General features: G+C 38.8%; 1 protein-coding gene across 2 annotated transcripts; it reads right to left on the bottom strand.

Moving 5' to 3' along the window:
- Positions 1–2,476: 2,476 nt before the first annotated feature.
- On the bottom strand, positions 2,477–14,481 carry LOC140199420 (atypical chemokine receptor 3-like). Of its 2 annotated transcripts, XM_072261485.1 has the most exons (4): positions 14,394–14,481; positions 13,777–13,975; positions 10,762–10,895; positions 2,477–8,761 (listed from the first exon to the last, which is right to left on the bottom strand). In XM_072261485.1, the coding sequence occupies exon 4, from the start codon at positions 8,733–8,735 to the stop codon at positions 7,641–7,643; it is 1,095 nt and encodes a 364-aa protein (XP_072117586.1). In that variant the 5' UTR covers positions 8,736–8,761; positions 10,762–10,895; positions 13,777–13,975; positions 14,394–14,481; the 3' UTR covers positions 2,477–7,640. The 2 variants fall into 2 exon arrangements, with proteins under 2 accessions (XP_072117586.1, XP_072117587.1); XM_072261486.1 differs by lacking the exons at positions 13,777–13,975; positions 14,394–14,481 and adding an exon at positions 11,285–11,363.
- Positions 14,482–19,012: the final 4,531 nt, after the last annotated feature.

The following is a 19,012-nucleotide window of genomic DNA, read 5'->3' as shown; positions in this document are numbered from 1 at the left end:
TACTGCTCTCTGCTGTCCCCAAGGTTGTGCCTCCTTAATCTCCAGCTTGAAGACATCCTATGGGACCACACAAGCTGTTTATGAGGAATATAAAACAGGATAAACATTGTTTCCCACAGAAAAAGCAAACTTTTCAGGGCAATAATTCATACAAAGAAACACCCAGATGTCAAGTAGCTGCCTGCGATGACAATCCATCAATGAAACTGGGAAATTTGCATTATAGCTTTAAACCAAGCTGCAAGTCAACACATTCCTGGGCAGCTTCAGGAAACTGAGTCAGACAATATAAGGGAAGGTTATTGCTTAAAACCTCGGGCCCAGATTTAAAGAACAGTTTCATTCTTATAAATAATTCAAGCTCATGCTTGTGGTTGCTGAATGGCACACATCCAGCTGGAAATGTGTTCATGCTCACCACCTACCACAGTCAAAGTTCAAAATAAATTTATTATCAAAGTACATATATGTCACCATATACCCTACCCTGAGGTTCCTAACCTGTGTCACCAGATTCCACTAGCACTGTTCTCTCCAGAAGCTCTCTGCCTAGGCACCTGGCTCATAATTAATAGCAAAGCTGGGAAGGGAAGGAAAAGGCTATGGGTAACATGGAGGAAAGGCAGCATGAAGAGATGGCAATTGGTGAATTCGGACAGACAATTGAAAGGAGGGTGGTGAATCAAACATGCAATAGAGCAGGCACCTGCGGTGTACAGGCCAGAAGTCTGACTGGAGGTGGGGGAGGATCCAATGGCATTGCAGTCATGATAGGAAGCTGCGATGGCACAAGCAGTGAGAGGGTATGGGATGAAGGGAATAAATGTGAAGCAATGCATGAAAAAGGAAATCTATCCTTTAAAATTTTGATGCCACGGACTCCTCAACAACAAAAAAAATTAGGGCTTAAATGGAAGTTGAAGCAGGGCTCAACCTTATAATCAAGGCTTGTTTTAGTGTGTAGCCTCCATAAAGGATACACAGACTGATTAACCTCCCACATACTGTATGTGTGAGATTTGACACCAGTGTGGAGAGCCCAGAACTACTTTTTAAATTGAGTGAATCATACACAAAGACCCAATCAAGCCCCACATTTAGGCCTTGAATTAAACTTCTTTTTGTTAGACCCAAGATATTTGGCTAAGTAATTGAATTTCTGGCCTGAATTTTTTTCTCTTTCTGGAGTGCCTGTGAATATTGATGAAGAGTTATCTATTTGTTCATATATGAAATGTCTTGGGATAGTCTTTCTGTCAATGGTGCAAGTGTTGTGGATAGCCAATACAACAAACATTGAAACAAGAGTAATTGCATCCTTCTAAGAATGGAAAAGAGGATTCATTCATTAATAACAATTCTTTATAAGCCAAAATCTTTCCTTTCCTGACATAAATATCTCCTATGAGGATATCAGAAAAATAGAGTTTTAGAGAGGAAGGTGTTTTCAAGGGAATTTGAGATGCCGATTTTTGTCATACATCGTGTCCGTTTGACATCAGGAAGTTGCTGCCAGAAGAGGTGGTGGAGATAGACACAATCACCACATTTATGAGATATTTAGACATGCACATAAATAAGACATAGGATACAGACTTACCACAGACCAAATGGATTAGTGTAGGTGGACACGAAGGTCAGCAAGGACATAATGTTTTTTGTATTACGGAACTCTGTCAAATATGTTTGTGCTGTGACGTTCATACACTTAACTATTGTCCTGAAATCCTAAGCAAAGGCTCTTTCAGGAAAGCACCTAAGTCAAAGAACCTTTGAAACATAAGGAAACATGGTAGTACAGTAAGATCCCATAAATGGAATCATGGCAATGACCAGCTAATCTCTTTTAGAAATGCTGATTGATGTATAACTCGTACAAAGTTCTCTAAAATGGTACTATGGTTTCTATGCTCACTTGAAAGAGTTCGCATTTCATCTACAAAATAACACCTTCAATGGTGTAAAACTCCCTCAATAGCATTGTGAATGTCAACCTAGGAATTTATGATTAAGCCACCATTGGAGACATCTTCAAAAGGCGATGCCTCAAAAAGGATGCATCCATCATTAAGGACTCCACTACCCAGGACATGCCCTCTTCTCATTACTACCATCAGGGGGCAGATACAGGAGCCCAAAGACACACACTCAGTGGTTTAGAAACAGTTTGCTCCCCTGAACCATCAGATTTCTGAATGGTTCATACTAACTACTCCTTCTACTCTTGTTCTGCACTACTCATTTAACAAAGCGATAGTAAACCTGATTCTGATTCTTAGTGGGAATTTAACTTACAAACTTCTAACAGAGATACGGTCATTTACAAATGAACCACATCTAACAACTACCAAGCTCCAACTTCCCAAGTCATGATTGCTGTTTCCTGTCTGTATGTGCTTATCATTAACAGAATTTATAATGCCCGAGAATGAAAGGAAGGATATAAATAAGATGGAAGCAAGGTTATTTCACCTTTCTTTAATGAAATTCCTCTGTTAATAAAGCTCTGAATGACAATAACAAAACAGGTAGGTTTTAGTACAATCCATTTGTTTAATTTCCCCATTACGATGACTGGTTTAAATTCCAGAATGCATCAATGGAACATCTTCAACGTGAAACATTAACTCTGTTTGACACACTGTATTTGCGAAAAATATCCAGATCATTGTATTACGTAAATTTTAATTCACGTAATGATGGGCTTTGAATTCCCATCTCCAAACCATTAGTCGAGGCCTCTGAAATACCAGTGCTAACCAATATGTCAATATCCCATTTTTTCTCTTTCCTTACTGTTGTGAGCTTGTGCATAAAAATGCTGCACTGAGAGTCATACACATTCAATGGTCTGCTTACAAATACTTGAGACCAAGAAACCCTGTTTAAATTTTATGGCTTAAAATAATAAGTCTCTAACTCTTTAAAAGATAGTTTTAATGAAAGATAGTTTCACCTATGTGGTATATTTAATCTAATCTACAGTCCAGTTAAGAATTTCAGGATTCTTAGCAGAACACATGTATCTAAGGTTTCTCATTAAAAATAGTTGGTTTGTATCAGGATAGTGATCACTCTTATTATTGATTCGTAATTTTAAAAAATCACTAAGAATTATTTCTGGAATAGCATAAGGGCATTAAGGAGACAGAATTACACTAGAGAGAGGTTTGTAATATTTCAGCTCATTACAAAATAAAAGAAACTCTGAAGATGGTTCTGTAAAGACAACATCGATACTTCGATCATTTTCCCCGGTCATATTATATGTCAGACATTTTGAAAAACTATATTTGACAACTATTTACAACATTTAAGTTCAGTATCATATTTATTGAAATGTATTTGCCCTTATATGTCAGAACATTGGAACGGTTTATAAATCTTTGATCTATGCAAACTAAACACAGTGGATTTTGGTTAATTAGGCCATCGGTTAATTGGGGTAGCCCCTTATTTGGGAGAATTTTTGTCACCGAAAGTTGCTGCGAGTTAAGTAGTAAGACAATACAGAACTGTTTTTCTCATTGTGGTTTCAAGCATTCAGACTTGGAGATGCCAGAAAAGGCCGGGAGTGAAAATGAAACCAGTTCACTACTTCAACAGGTTAGGAACTATGAAGAATTTGAAAGTACCGACAATTATCTTTAATGTTACAATGAAAATGAAGATTTGGAGGATGCAATTGTCGAAAGCATTGTATGAAGGCAATCCATTACCTAAGTTAGGGCGTCTGCGCTGATTTTGTTGGTTTTGCAAAGCACAGCACAGAATCAAAATCAAAAGGGCAGCACGGTAGCGTAATGCTTTGTATTACCAGCAATCTGCGTTCAATCCTTGCTGCAGTCTGTAAGGAGTTTGTACGTTCTCCCCGTGCTCCAGGTGTTCCAATTTCCTCCTGCAGTCCAAAGACTTACCGGTTGGTAGGTTAATTGGTCATTGTAAATTGTCCCATAATTAGGATAGGTTTAAATCAGGGGTTGTTGGGCAGTGTGGCTCAAAGGGCAGGAATGACCTACTCCACACTGTATTTCAATAAGTAAATTTTTTAAAAAGAATGCAGTAGTATACACTGGATTAAATTCCTCATTGATTACTATTATGAACTAATACACAGTTTTATAGTACTGTAATAATATTGGTGGTGTTCAAACTTGTTCTGTATTTCATTTAACTACATAAATTGTTACTCAGTCAAACTGTAGTTGATCTTTTTTTATACCTTTTAAGTATTTCCATGGAAGTTCAGCTAATTGGGGCAGCTGCTTAATTGGGCCAAAATGTATTGATCCAGTGTGTCCCAATTAAACAGAATCCACTGTATACCAATGTATTGTTAACACAACTGAGCACTTTAACATTTTGCAGTGTGATTCACTATAGGATGAGGCTTGTACAATATTTTTAATCGCTTTGCCTTTGATGCAGTGTTTTGTATCAACAAAGTTTTTTTATTATTTGCCATCTTGCTGCATGGATATTATCATACTAACATTATTAGCAAGCTGTATCAACATTGGAGCTTCCATCAATATAACAAACTCAGAAACAAACTATTTTTTCAAATCCAATTCTTGTATGTAAACCCTGGTATTCATACCAAGATATCAATTATTCCAAATATGATAAATCCTCTTTCTGAATCCTTCAGTTAGATCCCAGCCTATACTTTATACAAATCAATCACCACTTCCTTAAGTGAGTTGTCTGAATCCCTTGATTACATGTCAAACTGTCAAGCCACAGTTAACGACAAAATTGGAAGGCATAATAGCACAGTAGGTAATGCTGCTACCATACAGCTCAACATTGTGGGCTGAAGGGCCTTTACTGTGCTGTACTATTCTATGTTCTATGTTCTATGTTCAGCTCCAGTGACATGGATTTGATCCTGACTTCTAGTGCTATCTCTGTGGAGTTTTCAGAGTTTTTCTGTGGCTGTGTGGGTTTTGCATGACTATTCTGGTTCTCTCCCATATATTAAAGACATGTTGGTAAGTTCATTGCCTACTGTAAATTGTCCCAATTATAGGTATGTGGCAAGAGAACTGGGGGAGTTGATGGACATATTAGAAAGAGTAGGTTATTGGAAAATAAATGGGGAATTGGACTAAGAGCTGGCATAGCTTTAATGGGCAGAATGGTATCCTACATTGTAAATAAGTGTAATATATGTTATATGAGGATATGGTTATGCATCAAGTTGGCTATAACGTTAACTACAGGAAGAAAATCTGGTGGCAGCATTCGAACCCAGCTTACTCATGAAAACAAATGAAAGAATTGTGTATATGTGATATATACATCCAGAAAGTTGGCCATGGACTGATTCATGTGCTTAATAAACAAAACAGCTGCTAACTTCCATCCTTAATTCTGTGTCACATTTTAGAGCATTAAACAGAAATTAGGCCTTTCCCGGTAAGGAATGTCACAACTGTCGATTTTATATATCAGGAATCAAACTGTAATAAAAGGAAAATCACGGCCCATTTGTCGTACAGAATGATCTCACTAATAATAATGGGACAGTAATCACATAATCTGCTTTACCATCAATCAACTAATTGCGGCTAACACAATGCCAATGACCTGGCACTTAATTGTGATATGTTTATCTCTGCTACCTTTGGGAAAACTGTGAAAAATGTCATTGGGTCATGCAAACCTTCCTGTGTGGAAAGGAAAGGCCTCAGTCGGATGTCTCATTTCCACTTAAGTATCAGTTCAAAACTTATAATTTTATGAATTGGAGATACAAATCCTATCGCTTAACCAGACGTGGTACTTCAAGAAAGTCTAGGTATGGAGCAGAATATTATTTAGTTTCCATCAATTAACGACATGCATTTGGAACTTTTATTCTATGCTTAAGAAATCATACACCAATTACATAAATTAAATAAATAATATTGGAGTAAGAAAGTAAACCATTTTCAAACACAAGTCAAAATGTTGAATAACTTATGAAGAAAGCCATTAGGGTGGTGGCATTGAATTCAACAGATATCTATAGTTATATTCATAAACTGTATTTATAAGCTGTCTTCAGTGCAGGTAAGCATCATAGAGACTTATAAAGAAGCTGAATGCCAAGTTTTAAGAATGAAATATTATTAGAGGAGTGACTGAAAACATTTGCAAAAGTTTGGAAATGAGTAGAGGAAAGCAAAGAGGTTTAAGGGCTAATTTCAGAGTCTGCATTTTAATAGCTAAAGGCATGGTCCTCATGAACAGTGCAAAATGCTAAGGGATGCACAAATAACAACAAGAGAAACACAGAGTTCAAATAGGGTGCCTCAATGGGAGATTACAAAGGTAGGAAGGTTGAATGACATGGAAGGATTTGACCACAATAGTATTTCTGGACCAATGTGGGAGTAAATGGAAATGCAGAAATGCAAACATTGAAGGATAGAATATGGCAATACGGCTTGACTCTGAGCCTATAGACTTTGAGGGTGCACTGAAATGCTATAAATGTATAAAACAGGAAAGAATAGACCATTCAGTCCCTCATGTCTGCCGTCCCATTCAGTAATATCATAGACTATCTTTAACCTCAACACCACTTTTCTTCACTAATCCCTTTCCCTTTGATATCTGAATTTCAAAAAATCTGTTCATCTCTCTCTTGAAAATAAACTGCTGATCTTCCACAAACCCTTTAGGAGGGAATTATAAAGTTTTACTATCAGCTCTGGATGAAATTTCATACCATCTTTGCTTTGAATGGTTGACTTCTTATTTTGAGAATGCGCTCATTGGTTGTTGAAATCCAAGCAAAGGAAAAGAAAATCATCGTGTCAAGCTTCAAAATAATTTTGCATGTTTCAATGACATCACTTTTCATTCTTCAGATTTCCAGAGTACATTAATCAAATACGCTTAAGCACCTGTCATGGGACTAGCACTCATCTTCTACCCTGCCCATCTCGAAGGTTGTTGTATCTGTAGGGCTGTGAGACATCTTTACTCTTACAGTAAATGCCAAGCTACTGATCGTCTTTGGAATTAATGCTGACAAACTTACACTGAGTGTGTACAAGGACACCCAGTTCTCTCTGAAAACTAACATCTTTCAATCTCTCACCATTTAAAGAAATATACTATCTTTCTACATTTTTTGCAAACAAATGTGTGATTTATTTTTCAAAAGTTATAAAAGGGAGTTTCAGCAGAGGAAGCATGCTGTAAATGAATATTGCAATACTGCAATATTAAAGGTAGTTAAGATTTTGTTAGTAGAAATAATTCTACACTCATAACCTAGGTATCTCTGCATCTCGGAAGGAGATGGTTCCCTTAATATCTGGAGCCCTCGAACCAGCATATTATATTATTGTAATCCTGTATTTAATATAATTCATAAACATATATAAAGATTGTGTATATATTATCAATACATGTAGCTCAGATGTGAACTTGAAGGTTAATTGGTTCCATATAATCTGACAAGTATATGCTTACAAGTGTAAACTCCCTCAATTAGAAATTTGTTCATGGTGCCCAGAAATATTTAATTAGCATCTCAAGTCCTTTTAGGTTACAATAGAAATTGCACAAAAATCAGTAGAATTGCCACAGTAGCTAATTGTGCCTTTGAGAAGGAAATGTCTGTTTAAAAATGAACGGTTACATTAGGAACACTCAAGTATGCAGCACTCTGTTTCTGTGGTATCCTTAAGTTTTATGATGCCAGATTTCACAGAGTATTTGACAATGAAAGCTTTCATAAGATCATATCTATAATTTTTGTTGATGAAGCTGTAGAGTATGGGATTGACACAGCAATGTACCAGAGATAGACACTGAGTGATGTGAAGAGACACATATATGAACTTTTCTAGTTGACAACTGAAAGATAAAACATTTAGGAACCACAAAACATCAAGAAACAGAATAGAGTGGTAAGGAAACCAACAGATAAGGAAAACAATCACATAGGTAAATATTATCTTCCGGCTATTTTTCTTCTCATTGTCATTTGCAATGGGAATGGCTGTTGCTAAGAGGAAATAGAAGACCGCAATAATGAGGAATGGGATAAGAAATCCAATAATGATGCAAGTTATTTCCATCCCAGCCATCCAATCTCGATAGTTGTCCTCAGGATAAGACAAATGACAGATGGGCTCACCATGAGTATTGTTATTCACTTTCAAGAAAATTAAATCTGGAACTGACACTAGTAGGGCGAAAATCCAGACAAACACACATATAACCTTACGGTTCAACACTTTCTTTTGGTCAAAAGCATCTTGGAACCACATCACTGATACATACCTGTCCACACTCATACATGTTAGAAAGAAGATACTTCCAAACAGGTTGACACTGAAGATAAGGTGAGTAAATTTGCACATGAACTCCCCAAGTGGCCATGTACCATGTCGAATGAAGGAAATGACCCATATAGGGAGAGTGATTACCACACACAAGTCTGCAATGGCCAGATTCAGGATGTAGAAGTGTGTTTCGTGTCTGGATTGATTCATTTTCACGTTCATATATACAACAGCGATGTTGGCCACTAAACCGATGATAAAAATCAGGAAGTAAAAGAATGATATTGTATACAGGACAGCACTCTTGTTGATGTTTTGAAAACAATGATTAATTTCCCAGGTCCAACAATCGGAGTCATTTATACAAGTGATCCAGGTTTCATTTGTTCCCAAAATATTCTGCTCATCGATGAAATCGTAGAAAGATAACAAGTCGGTGGATGCCATGACAATCAAATATCAAGGATGGAATGCTGTAAAAATAAAGAGAAGTCTACAGATTTAATCTTTTCAAATCATGGAAATGACTTCTATTTCCTTTAAGTGAAATACCAATATTCTTCAAATATATAGTAACTCATTTTATCCTTCATTGAGGTAAAGTCAGCTTGGGGTACAGTTGCAGTAAGGGTCATGAAAATTACAGCAGTAGTAAGAAACAACTAAATTATCATTAATTCCCAAAAGATACTACTAACTAAACCGATAATGAGCTGATGCAATACTGTTCAACCACTTTGGAACATTTGCTAAAATTCAACATGAAGAGTATCATCGGATTTATTGGATTTGCCACAGCAGCTGAGCAAATTGGTTGGAGTGGTGGAGATGGACCTAGGTGCCTGCTTCCATGCTGTATAGCTCCGTGACTCCTTGACCATTAGGGTACACAGGTAGATGTCCTGCCTCCTGCACCATCTTGCTAGGCACTCACTCATTTCTTTGATATGCCTGCTCCTCTACGTGGCAGCACATGGCACTGGAAGTAATCATGAGATTAATACCTTCAAAGTGCTGCTTTCAAACCACTTTTCTATCTCCCTACAATCTGCTGGCAGTATATCAGATCTGTATCACTGCTATCAATGCGGAACACAACTTCTGGCTCTTCACCATTTCCTTTCAAGATGCTCTGCAGTTGTTCACTGACATCTTTGATCCCGGCTGTACTCCCACTTCTGAACTCTGGAATGTTTCCTGGATGGGGCAGAGCAGTAACATGATGCCTTTATTTTAGAAAGGATGGTGGGAGAAACCAGAAAACCTACAAGCTGTTTTCCTGTTATTGGTATTTGGGAAAATGCTGGGATCCATAATAAAGGATGTGATGCTAAGAAAGTAATGAGTAAGCAGAGTCAACATGGATATATGAAATGACAATCATATTGCATAATTTAATGAAATTCTGTGCACATGTAACTAGTAGAATAGATGAGAGGAAATCAGAGAATTGGTATACTTGAATTTTCAAAAGAGCTTAAATAAGGTTACACAGAGGAGGTTGCTAAACAAGGTTAAAGCACATGGATTGAGGAGAAAAATACTATCAATGGCTGAGAACTAGTTAACAAGCAAAAAAGAAAAAAGTAGGAATGCACGGGTTCTCCTCAAGTTGGCAGGAATCAGTGTTCAGACCTCGCAAATATATTAATAATATGGCTGTGGGCACCTGCATAATATTTTCTAATTTGCCAATGACAAAAAACAATCCATGTGGATAATTGAGTAGTGATGAGGAGAAAAACAGGCTTCAAGAGGTCTTACACACACTGAATGAGAATAAATGGAATGCAAAGTGAAAAAAATGAGGCAAATCACTTCAGTAAAGAAAAAGAAGAGTAGTGTTTTTTTTCAGATGGTGAGAGATTGGGAAATATTGTTGTTCAAAGGGGCTTGGATGTCCCTGTACACGCCACTGCAGATACAACAGGCACTTAGGTAGGGTAATGCATTGCTGGCCTTTATTGCAGAAGGATTTCAGTATAGGAATAAATATCAGTTATTACAACTGTATGCTGATATGGCATGGGTGAGACCACAAATGAAATTGTAGGTTTGGTCTCCTTGCTTAAAAATGCATATACTTGTTATGGAAAGAGTACAGTAAACTTTTACAGGACTAGTTCACGGGATGATGTGACATTGAATAGGCAATTTAGAAGAATAAGAGATGATTCTGTTGACGCTTACAAAATTCTTAAGGGACATGGTAGGAAAATTATGTGGAAAGTATTTCCCCGGTTGATGATTTTAGACCAGGAATACAGTCTTTAGTGGCAGACTAAACAGCTATTTATGCACTACTTAAGCATTTATAAAAATGACAAATAAGTCCAACTTTCCATCAGCAGAAACAACTAAGTAAGATGAGAAAACTAAAGAAACAAGCCTGGAATTTCATTAATAACACCGCAATCTTGGCAGCTGGCCTTTATGCATGCAACTGAATGATGTGAATAAAAATGCCACTTACCTCTGGAATAGCTTTCTAGGGAGGAAAAATAAAATCCAGGTCGCACACTCAGGAAACAATGTTGATAAACAATGATAAAATTAGTTGTTATCTCTCTGCATGGTAATATGAGATGATCTCTTCAGGTGAAAAAGCTATTAGGTAAAATGTAAAAAAAAAGATCATTGAAAATCAAATTTAAAATCTATGATACTAACAAGAAAATTAAAGAACCAGCAATCAAATTAACCCATGGGAACTTGTTGCAAAGTTCTTTTACAGAGTACTACAAACACCAACTTGAATGTGAAATTTCTGTAATGAACAGTTGCGCAGTGTGATGAATCTTGCTTATCTCTTGTGGGTGTATTGGGAAAGTGAACATAGGACAGAATGCAGTCATATATTTTTTACATTAAAGGAGTATGTGCTCACAGTATCTTTCAGTTTATAAAGTAGGAGTGGGCTTGATTTTTCAGCCACTGCTAGCCTGTGATGGCTTGCACTTGAGTTGCTAAACAAGTGTTAAGAAGATAGCCTACACCTTTGTTTATGGTGGCTGAGCAGTAAAGAGCTTAGCATTGCTGGAAAAAGCAAGGTGTCACCTCAGAGTGGGAAAAAAACACTGGAGGAACTCAGCAGATCAAGCAGCTGGGAGTGTAGAGGGGAGATAGCTAATATAAAGATGTAGGAGGAGGTGTCAACTATATTATCAATCATGATGCAGGGTCTCAACCCAAAACTTCAACCACCTGTCTGTCTCTTCAGATGCTGCCTGACATGCAGAGTTCCTCCAACAGTTTGTTTTCTGCTCCAGTGTCTGCAGTCTGTTGTGGCTCTGAGATATTATTCAATTTTGTGAAAAAAAATAAACAATGAGCCACAAAGATAATGTAATTACAAACAAATTCATTAGGTCATTTGAGAAAGCCATCTTTACCCAGACAGTATAGAAATTTGCAACACACTATCATACGGAATTGCTGAGGCAAAAAAAAAGTGATGAGCATGTAGAAGCTGCTAGATAAGCAAGGGACAGAGAAAGCAATACGGGTCGGCCCTCCGTATCCACGGATTCAACCAACCGCAGATCCGGTAAACCCAGAAGTTCTCTCTCCAGCACTCGTCATTTGAGCATTGTTCGCCTCGCATCTTGTTCGGTTGCGAAGAAGCAATTACCAGTAATTTATATGGGAAAAATTTTTGAGCGTTCCCAGACCCAAAAAATAACATACCGAATAACGCATAAAACCTAAAATAACACTAACATATAGTAAAAGCAGAAATGATATGCTACTAGCAGAACCAATAGTAACATCGGCAGCTTTCAAGATTCTTTCTCTCTGCGTATAAATAGTACGAATGGTGGACGCAGGCAAGTTCAACGTACGCACAATGTCTTTATTTCGTTCACCACCATCGAAACGCTTGATTACGTCCAGTTTTATGCTAAGCATTACACCCTTGCGAGCTCTCTTAGGCTTTTCTGTTACCTTAGGACATATCTTGCTAACGGATGCACAAAATAAATCGAGGTAAAGCACTTTCGCTGCTCGGGGTGCGCGTTGCCTCTATAACAGCTTGCTGCAAAATGCTATTTTTGCTTTCTGTAACACCATTATGAGCTCTCTTAGGCTTTTGTATAAGAGATTTGAGCATCCGTGAATTTTGGTATCTGCGGGGGTTCCCGGAGCCAATCCCCCGCGGGTATGGAGGGCCGAGTGTATGCTGATTGGGTGAGAAGGCTGTATATGGGAATGCTTTCATGCAGCATGGATCTGTTGATCTGAATGATCTGTTCTCTGCTGGTCAATTTGTGCAATTCATTGCAAAGTCAAAAACTGAAGTAATACCCCAATGGCTTTGCTGGTAAATTCAGTGCCCCAAATGGTATAGTCCCTTTGAGACTATAGAGTTTCAAAACTCCTTTTAGTTGACCTAAGTGGCAGAAATGCTATGTGGCCTGAATCAGGGAGGGAGTGGAGGGAAGCAAATCCGCCAGGACCCTGCTCCTGATCGAAATACAAAAATTCTTGCTTAAAAATACATGTTAATATCGTGCTATCACACACACAGCTCAGAGATTTAACTAAAATCAGTCATTTGTAATTGCTCTTTTGCCTGGCTCCACCCGTGTCGAAAGGAGCTGCCAATATTCAGCAACAAGTCTCTGACATGAAGGAAGCGCAGGCGTACGATTGAGAGACCAACAGACCAGATACTGTACTGCCGATGGATTTACAGTCTGGCATGTCAGCACCTTGAGAGCAGCGAGAGTTAAAGACTGGGCCACAGCTGGTTTGAAAGCATTTGACTGAGTAAATCTGACTCAAAATAACCTATCATTTAAGTTTTTATGAGACATTTGGCTTTTGATTAAGACTTTTTGCAACAAATTTTATAAGCACCTACTTTCGTAACTGAAATACATAAATCCATTCAAAGTTAGATCTTTTTATCTGTGTTTAATTTTGACCTAATTTATATGTCATTCAAAAATAAGATCTAGGGGATTACAATTTACTGACTATACTCTGGCAGCAGGGAAACTGAGCAGAAACTAATACATGTCTGAAGTACCTTTTAAATACCATGAAACTTTACCCATTTGATTAGCTTGCTGACACGACTTTCAAGATCCACACATGAGAAAAGGGTCCTTTGATTAAAATAAACAACCATGCTAACAATGAGTCACAGAGCACAGGAAAAGAAAATAAGCCTTGCTTTCACTCACTCACTGGTTAATATTCAGCACATAGATAAAAATTTCTCACAGGAGTTTAACGTAAGTATGCTCAGACAGACTATCTGTATGAACATAATCAGCTATTCAGTCCTCTCATAACACTGGTAAACACAGTTAGGTAATTCTGTCTGCTTAGTGAGTTCTGCCTACTTACTCACTAAAAAAAGAGTATGATTCCAGCTATCTGAATGTTTACACTGACTTTAGAAGTTAAATGTTAAAGCTCTTAGTAACCGTGATAATCTTAACTTCAGTCACACAAAAGTAGTAAAAGCTGCGCACGTTACCAGCAATCTGCTTCTCTTGTTCTTGTGGAGCTGTGTACTGAAAGGCTGTTGAGCTGCGGTGCATATTTCCTCTGGTGTTAAAGGAAGACTCCTCCAAATGGAGATCAGCGATTAGTCCGGCACACAAGCTAGTAGGCAGGTCTTCATATTGCTGGAGCATGTGAAGTTGTGTGCAGTATCTGAAATTTTCAGTACAGTGCTGTGAAAGCAAAAACAATTCCTGAAATCTACTTTTTTGACAAAACTGCAGTTAAAGACAAACATTCACAAGATTCCATCAATATTTCGCTGACAATAATAAATATATATTTTTCAAATGCTATAAAATGCACTTAAAGTAACATATTTTCCTCATTAGTATATGAAGACACACTCGCATAAAACACGAAGCTGAATTCTCTTGATATTGTTTAATTGAATAGGCTTTGTCATGCACCTACTCACAGCACAGAAATCTCACTTCATATCCCATACCTAAATCCAGAAGATTGTAAACAGAATAACTACACAGAATGGGATTTAGAGCTGGACTGCAGAGGGACAGGAATATTGATTTATTAACTAGCATGTGGAACTAGCCTGGGGTTCCAAGTCAGGTATAGTTCAGACTTACTGACCTGCTTTCTTTAAGTGATTTTTTTTCTGGTGCCGTTAGCAAAGGGGACACAGGAACAACAGGTATTCAGAGGTAGAGGAACAACATTCTCCAATCATTTGGTTTCAATCTACTCTGAACTTTCCAGCTTTTTTAGTAGGTGGTGAATGATGTAACATTTTCCTGTGGTTATCAGTTAAAGGCTAGGCCCCTTCTCAGCCTCAATTCGAGAACTTTTTGCCCTGAAATTGACAAAGACCTCAGATTCATATCATCATCTATGAAAAGTTTTAATTAGTGTTATAAATTTAGAAAGACTTGTTAAGAGGTTCATGACAAAAGTACTGGGTTAAGTTAAATTGCATATTACATGATAGAAGTGTAGTCCTACAGTCAAATGGATTTTGTAACTATATTTGGATAATGTAATACGTAAGGTAACAGTCTTTAGATCATCAAGTTTGTGTTAAACACTTACAACAATCCCACAGGAATCCCACTTTATTTTCCACACATTCCATTAGCTTTCCTCCACCCCTCCTCCAGATTCTACCAGTCACCTACGCGCCAAGAGACAATTTAGTGTGGCCAATCACCCTATCAAACAGCATGTCTTTGGGACGTGGGAGGAAACTGGAATATCTGTAAGAAGTCCATCTGATCTCAGGGAGAATGGATAAATTCCACAAAGACAGAACAGAGGTCAGGATTGCGACTTGGTTGCTGCAACACTGACTATACTGGCTGCACCAGCCAATGTGTTAAACAGAAGTGATAATATCAAATGAAAGCAAAAGCATTTTTACCTGGTTTATGCAACACAGCACATGAGAATAGATTGAGACACAAGAGAATGGGGATGCTGGAATCTGGAACAACAGTCTGCCAGAGAAACTCAGTGTGTTGAGTCGCATCAATGTGAGGAAAAGAAATACTGATGTTTCAGGTCAAAACTCTGCATGAGTTCTCCAGATCTAGTGCTTCAAATGGAAATGTCTACAAATCTTCCCCCTGCCACCCCCAGCTCCACTGAGTTCCTCTAGCAGAGTGCCTGTTACATAGGATACAGATACTCAGAAAGTTACTGTTGGGAATATGGTACAGAGGTAACAAATCAGCTTCTTGTACCACCATCAAGACCCTTACTGAATAAGTGCTTGAGGTATGATTCACCAAACCTCAATCAGAGGTCACCTTCTCTGTGTGAAAATTATGCTTCTCATCTTGGTTTGGCCAAGAAATGATAATTGAACTGTTACAAATCAAATGAATTTGAATAGTTAATTAGATTTCAATGGATAATCAGAAGGGTCTATACTGGATAATCTCACGAATGGAAGGCGACTCTTTGGATAATATAACTAATTAGAACATGTGGAGTACTAGATATATACCCCAAACAGAAAGGTATTTTATCTAAGTCCGAATAAAAGTTGAAAATAATTGAAGGACCTTTCAAGTCTGGCAGCGTCAGTGAAAGGAGAAACAGAATTAATGTTTCAGACCAATGATATTTCAACAGGATCCTGATTCTGATGAAATGGCTTCAAGCTGAAAATTAACTCTCTCACAGATGTCTCCAGATCTGTTCATATCCAGGATTCTTGGTGTTTTTATTTCTTTGCATTCTGGCTAATGTTTGTTCAATTCATATACAGAATGCAAGCACCTCTGAAATATCCAGTACTTAATACCTTTCTTAGTTGTTTTCAAACAAGCTGTGTTGAGACATCTTGAATTACTGTAGTGTGTATGCTTAAGCTGTTTTCCCAGTGGTTTTGGGGAGCGGTTTTCCAGGATTTTATGATTGAAATTCATTTATTCAGATTAATTTTTGGAAACATTTATTTATTTATCACATGTACATCAAAACATGCAGTGAAATATGTCATTTGTGTTAACAACCAACATACCCAGGGATGTGCTGGGGCATACCGCAATTGTTGCCAGCATAGCATGCCCACAGTACTCGGCAGAGCAACACAGAACACAACAAGCAACAAAACAACAACAGCAAAACAAGCCCATTCCTCCCTACCACCTACCCACCCACCCATGCACACACACAGTCCTCCACCTCCAGGATGAGCTGTCTCTGGCTTCCAGCGGACTCATGGATTTGCAGACACTGGGCTTTGACTTCCTCAGAGATCTGCAGACCCAGGCTTGCGCAGATGTCTGACCTTCAGGCTTCAATCTTCGGTATCGACCCCAAGATTTGCCATAACGATGATTGAGGACCTGGACTGGCCAGTGACAAGGCATTAATCTCCAGACCTGCTGACTGGCATACGTAAGGGTTCACCATCGCTCATGTCTCCTGCCTGCAGGGAACTTCAATCCCTGAATACAAGCTAGTGTGATATAGAGGGTGAGGATTCTGCTGCCCTTTTCTCTTTAGGTTTTATCTGGAAGTCTTATTTGAAGAAGCCTTGTTGATGTTTTCCTCCTTATTTGTTTTTGAGTATCCCTGCGGCTGACAGTTACTGCATTATTGCCTATTCCTAATTATTTCCAACTGGCACAGTTAAGAGTTAACCATATCGGTGGGCCTGAAGAAGACCAAAATCAAGAGATCACAATCAAGATTGTTTAATGTCATTTCCAGTATATATGTGTAAAGGAGAACAAAATAATTGACTCCGGATCTAATGCAACACACAAAAAAATAAGTTAAAGAACATAATAATTTAAAAAATAACACAATAAATACAAACGTATGAGATAACTTAGATACATTAATTGTATGTCCCTTTGTGTGTTCGTCCATCGTCGATGTCGATGAGGACCTCGACACCATTATGATGGTGTCAAGACCAGCGGGTGATTTGGACTTAAGTGAGGGAGAGTTGCGCAGTGTCAGCCTCACTCTCTCTTCCCAATTCCCATCTGGATCCAGTGGCAAGACAGAGTCGAGACGGCTGGAGATGGGACTAGGCACAGTGGATGACCAGGACGTCTTCTGTGTCTTGTCCTGCTCCACACGTTCCACGACACTTGCAGAGACCGCCTTCTTGACCGTTGGACCTTCCATTGGTCTCGTTGGCTCAATCCGCCGGAGTCTGTCTTCACATGCTGGGATAGACAGCTCCCTATCTCACCGAGGGTTTGAGACCCGTCAGCTACTCTCACCTCGTTTAGCCGGCTTGTCGAAGCCGTTGACTGGGGTGTGGCCACTGTCGCATGCAAACAGCTATGGGGAGCCACAGGTGAGAGCTGAGTGCCAGGTGGGGACCAAAGGTGGACTAGCCGCCTTGAAAAGGATGCGACATGTTCCCCCACCAGAGGTGCTACCCCTCCCTGACACCCCATACACCCCAAAGGTGACACTAAGCACAGGACCATCTGTACCTAAGGTAACTCTGACAGGAAATGATAAAGTAGTAGTGCTTAGGAGTGTGCAGGGGTGGGTTAGTGGGTGGAGGTGTTGTTCAGCCTTACTGCTTGGGGATTGTAACTGTTTTTGAGTCTGGTGGTTTGGGCATGGATGCTACATAGCTTCCTCCCCGTTGGGAGTGGGACAAAAAGTCCATGAGCAGGGTATGTGGGATCCTTCATGATGTTACGGGCCTTTTTCAGACACCTTTCTGTATATATGTCCTTGATGGTGGGAAGGCTGGTGCCAGTGATGCGTTGGGCAGTTCTGATTACCCATTGTAGAGCATTGCTGTTCAGTGCAGTGCATTTCCGTACTGTGCAGTGATGCAGCATGCCTGGATGCTCTCTACAGCACACCTATAGAATGACATTGCTATAGATGTGTATAGTCTAGCTCGCTTCAGCCTCCTTAGAAAGTAGAGGTGTGGGTGAGCATTCCTGATTGTGTAGAACGTGTTCTGATACCATGAGAAGTTGTGTGAGATGTGCACTCCCAGGAGTTTGAAACTGCTTGCAGTTTCCTTTGCTGTGCTGCTGATGTAAAGAGAAGTGAGAGTGGTGTAAAGTCTGTAACCAACTTCTTTGTCTTGTTGATGTTGAGGAAGTGGTGATACGCTGGGCATATCTTCCTTTGTAAATTGTATAAAATTGTATAAAACATGCACAGGGTGATTCTTACACACACATTTTTTAATGTAAAGTCAGATGCAAGTGGATCCAGTTTAGAGATGTTGGAGCCTACAATGGTCTGTTATGCATTTAAGATTGGCCTCTGTTGAATAAACAATAGTGCTGATTGTTTGCCTGTTTAAATATAACTTTCGCATAGGTATTGCCAACTATATATCCAGAACTTACTGACTAACAGTGGTCACTATTCTTTCCATAAATAGGACAGCAGCACAGTGACAAAACTAGTAGAGCTGCTGCCTTAAAGCTCTAGCAATCCAAGTTCAAGTCCAGCCTCTGATGCAGTTTGCATGTTTTCCCTGTGACTGAATGGATTTCTTCTGGGTGCTCTGGATTCCTGTTTGTAGGTTCACTGGCCACTGTAATTACTAGGTCACTGTGATTGCTTCTAGTATGCAGATGAGTGACAGAATTTAATCATATTTGAATGCAGAAAGAACTTGGTTCTTGACTGTCGTATGGATTCAGTGTGCCAAAAGTCCCGTTTCAGTGTTCTTAGATTATTAGCTCATCTTGCTGAAACTTTTCCACAGTTACGTTGAGGTAATTGGCCCCACATCACAGAAGCTGGTC

Source organism: Mobula birostris, chromosome 6 (assembly GCF_030028105.1).
Source record: "Mobula birostris isolate sMobBir1 chromosome 6, sMobBir1.hap1, whole genome shotgun sequence".
Lineage (NCBI taxonomy): Eukaryota > Metazoa > Chordata > Chondrichthyes > Myliobatiformes > Myliobatidae > Mobula > Mobula birostris.
This window is presented reverse-complemented; position numbering and strand designations above follow the sequence as displayed.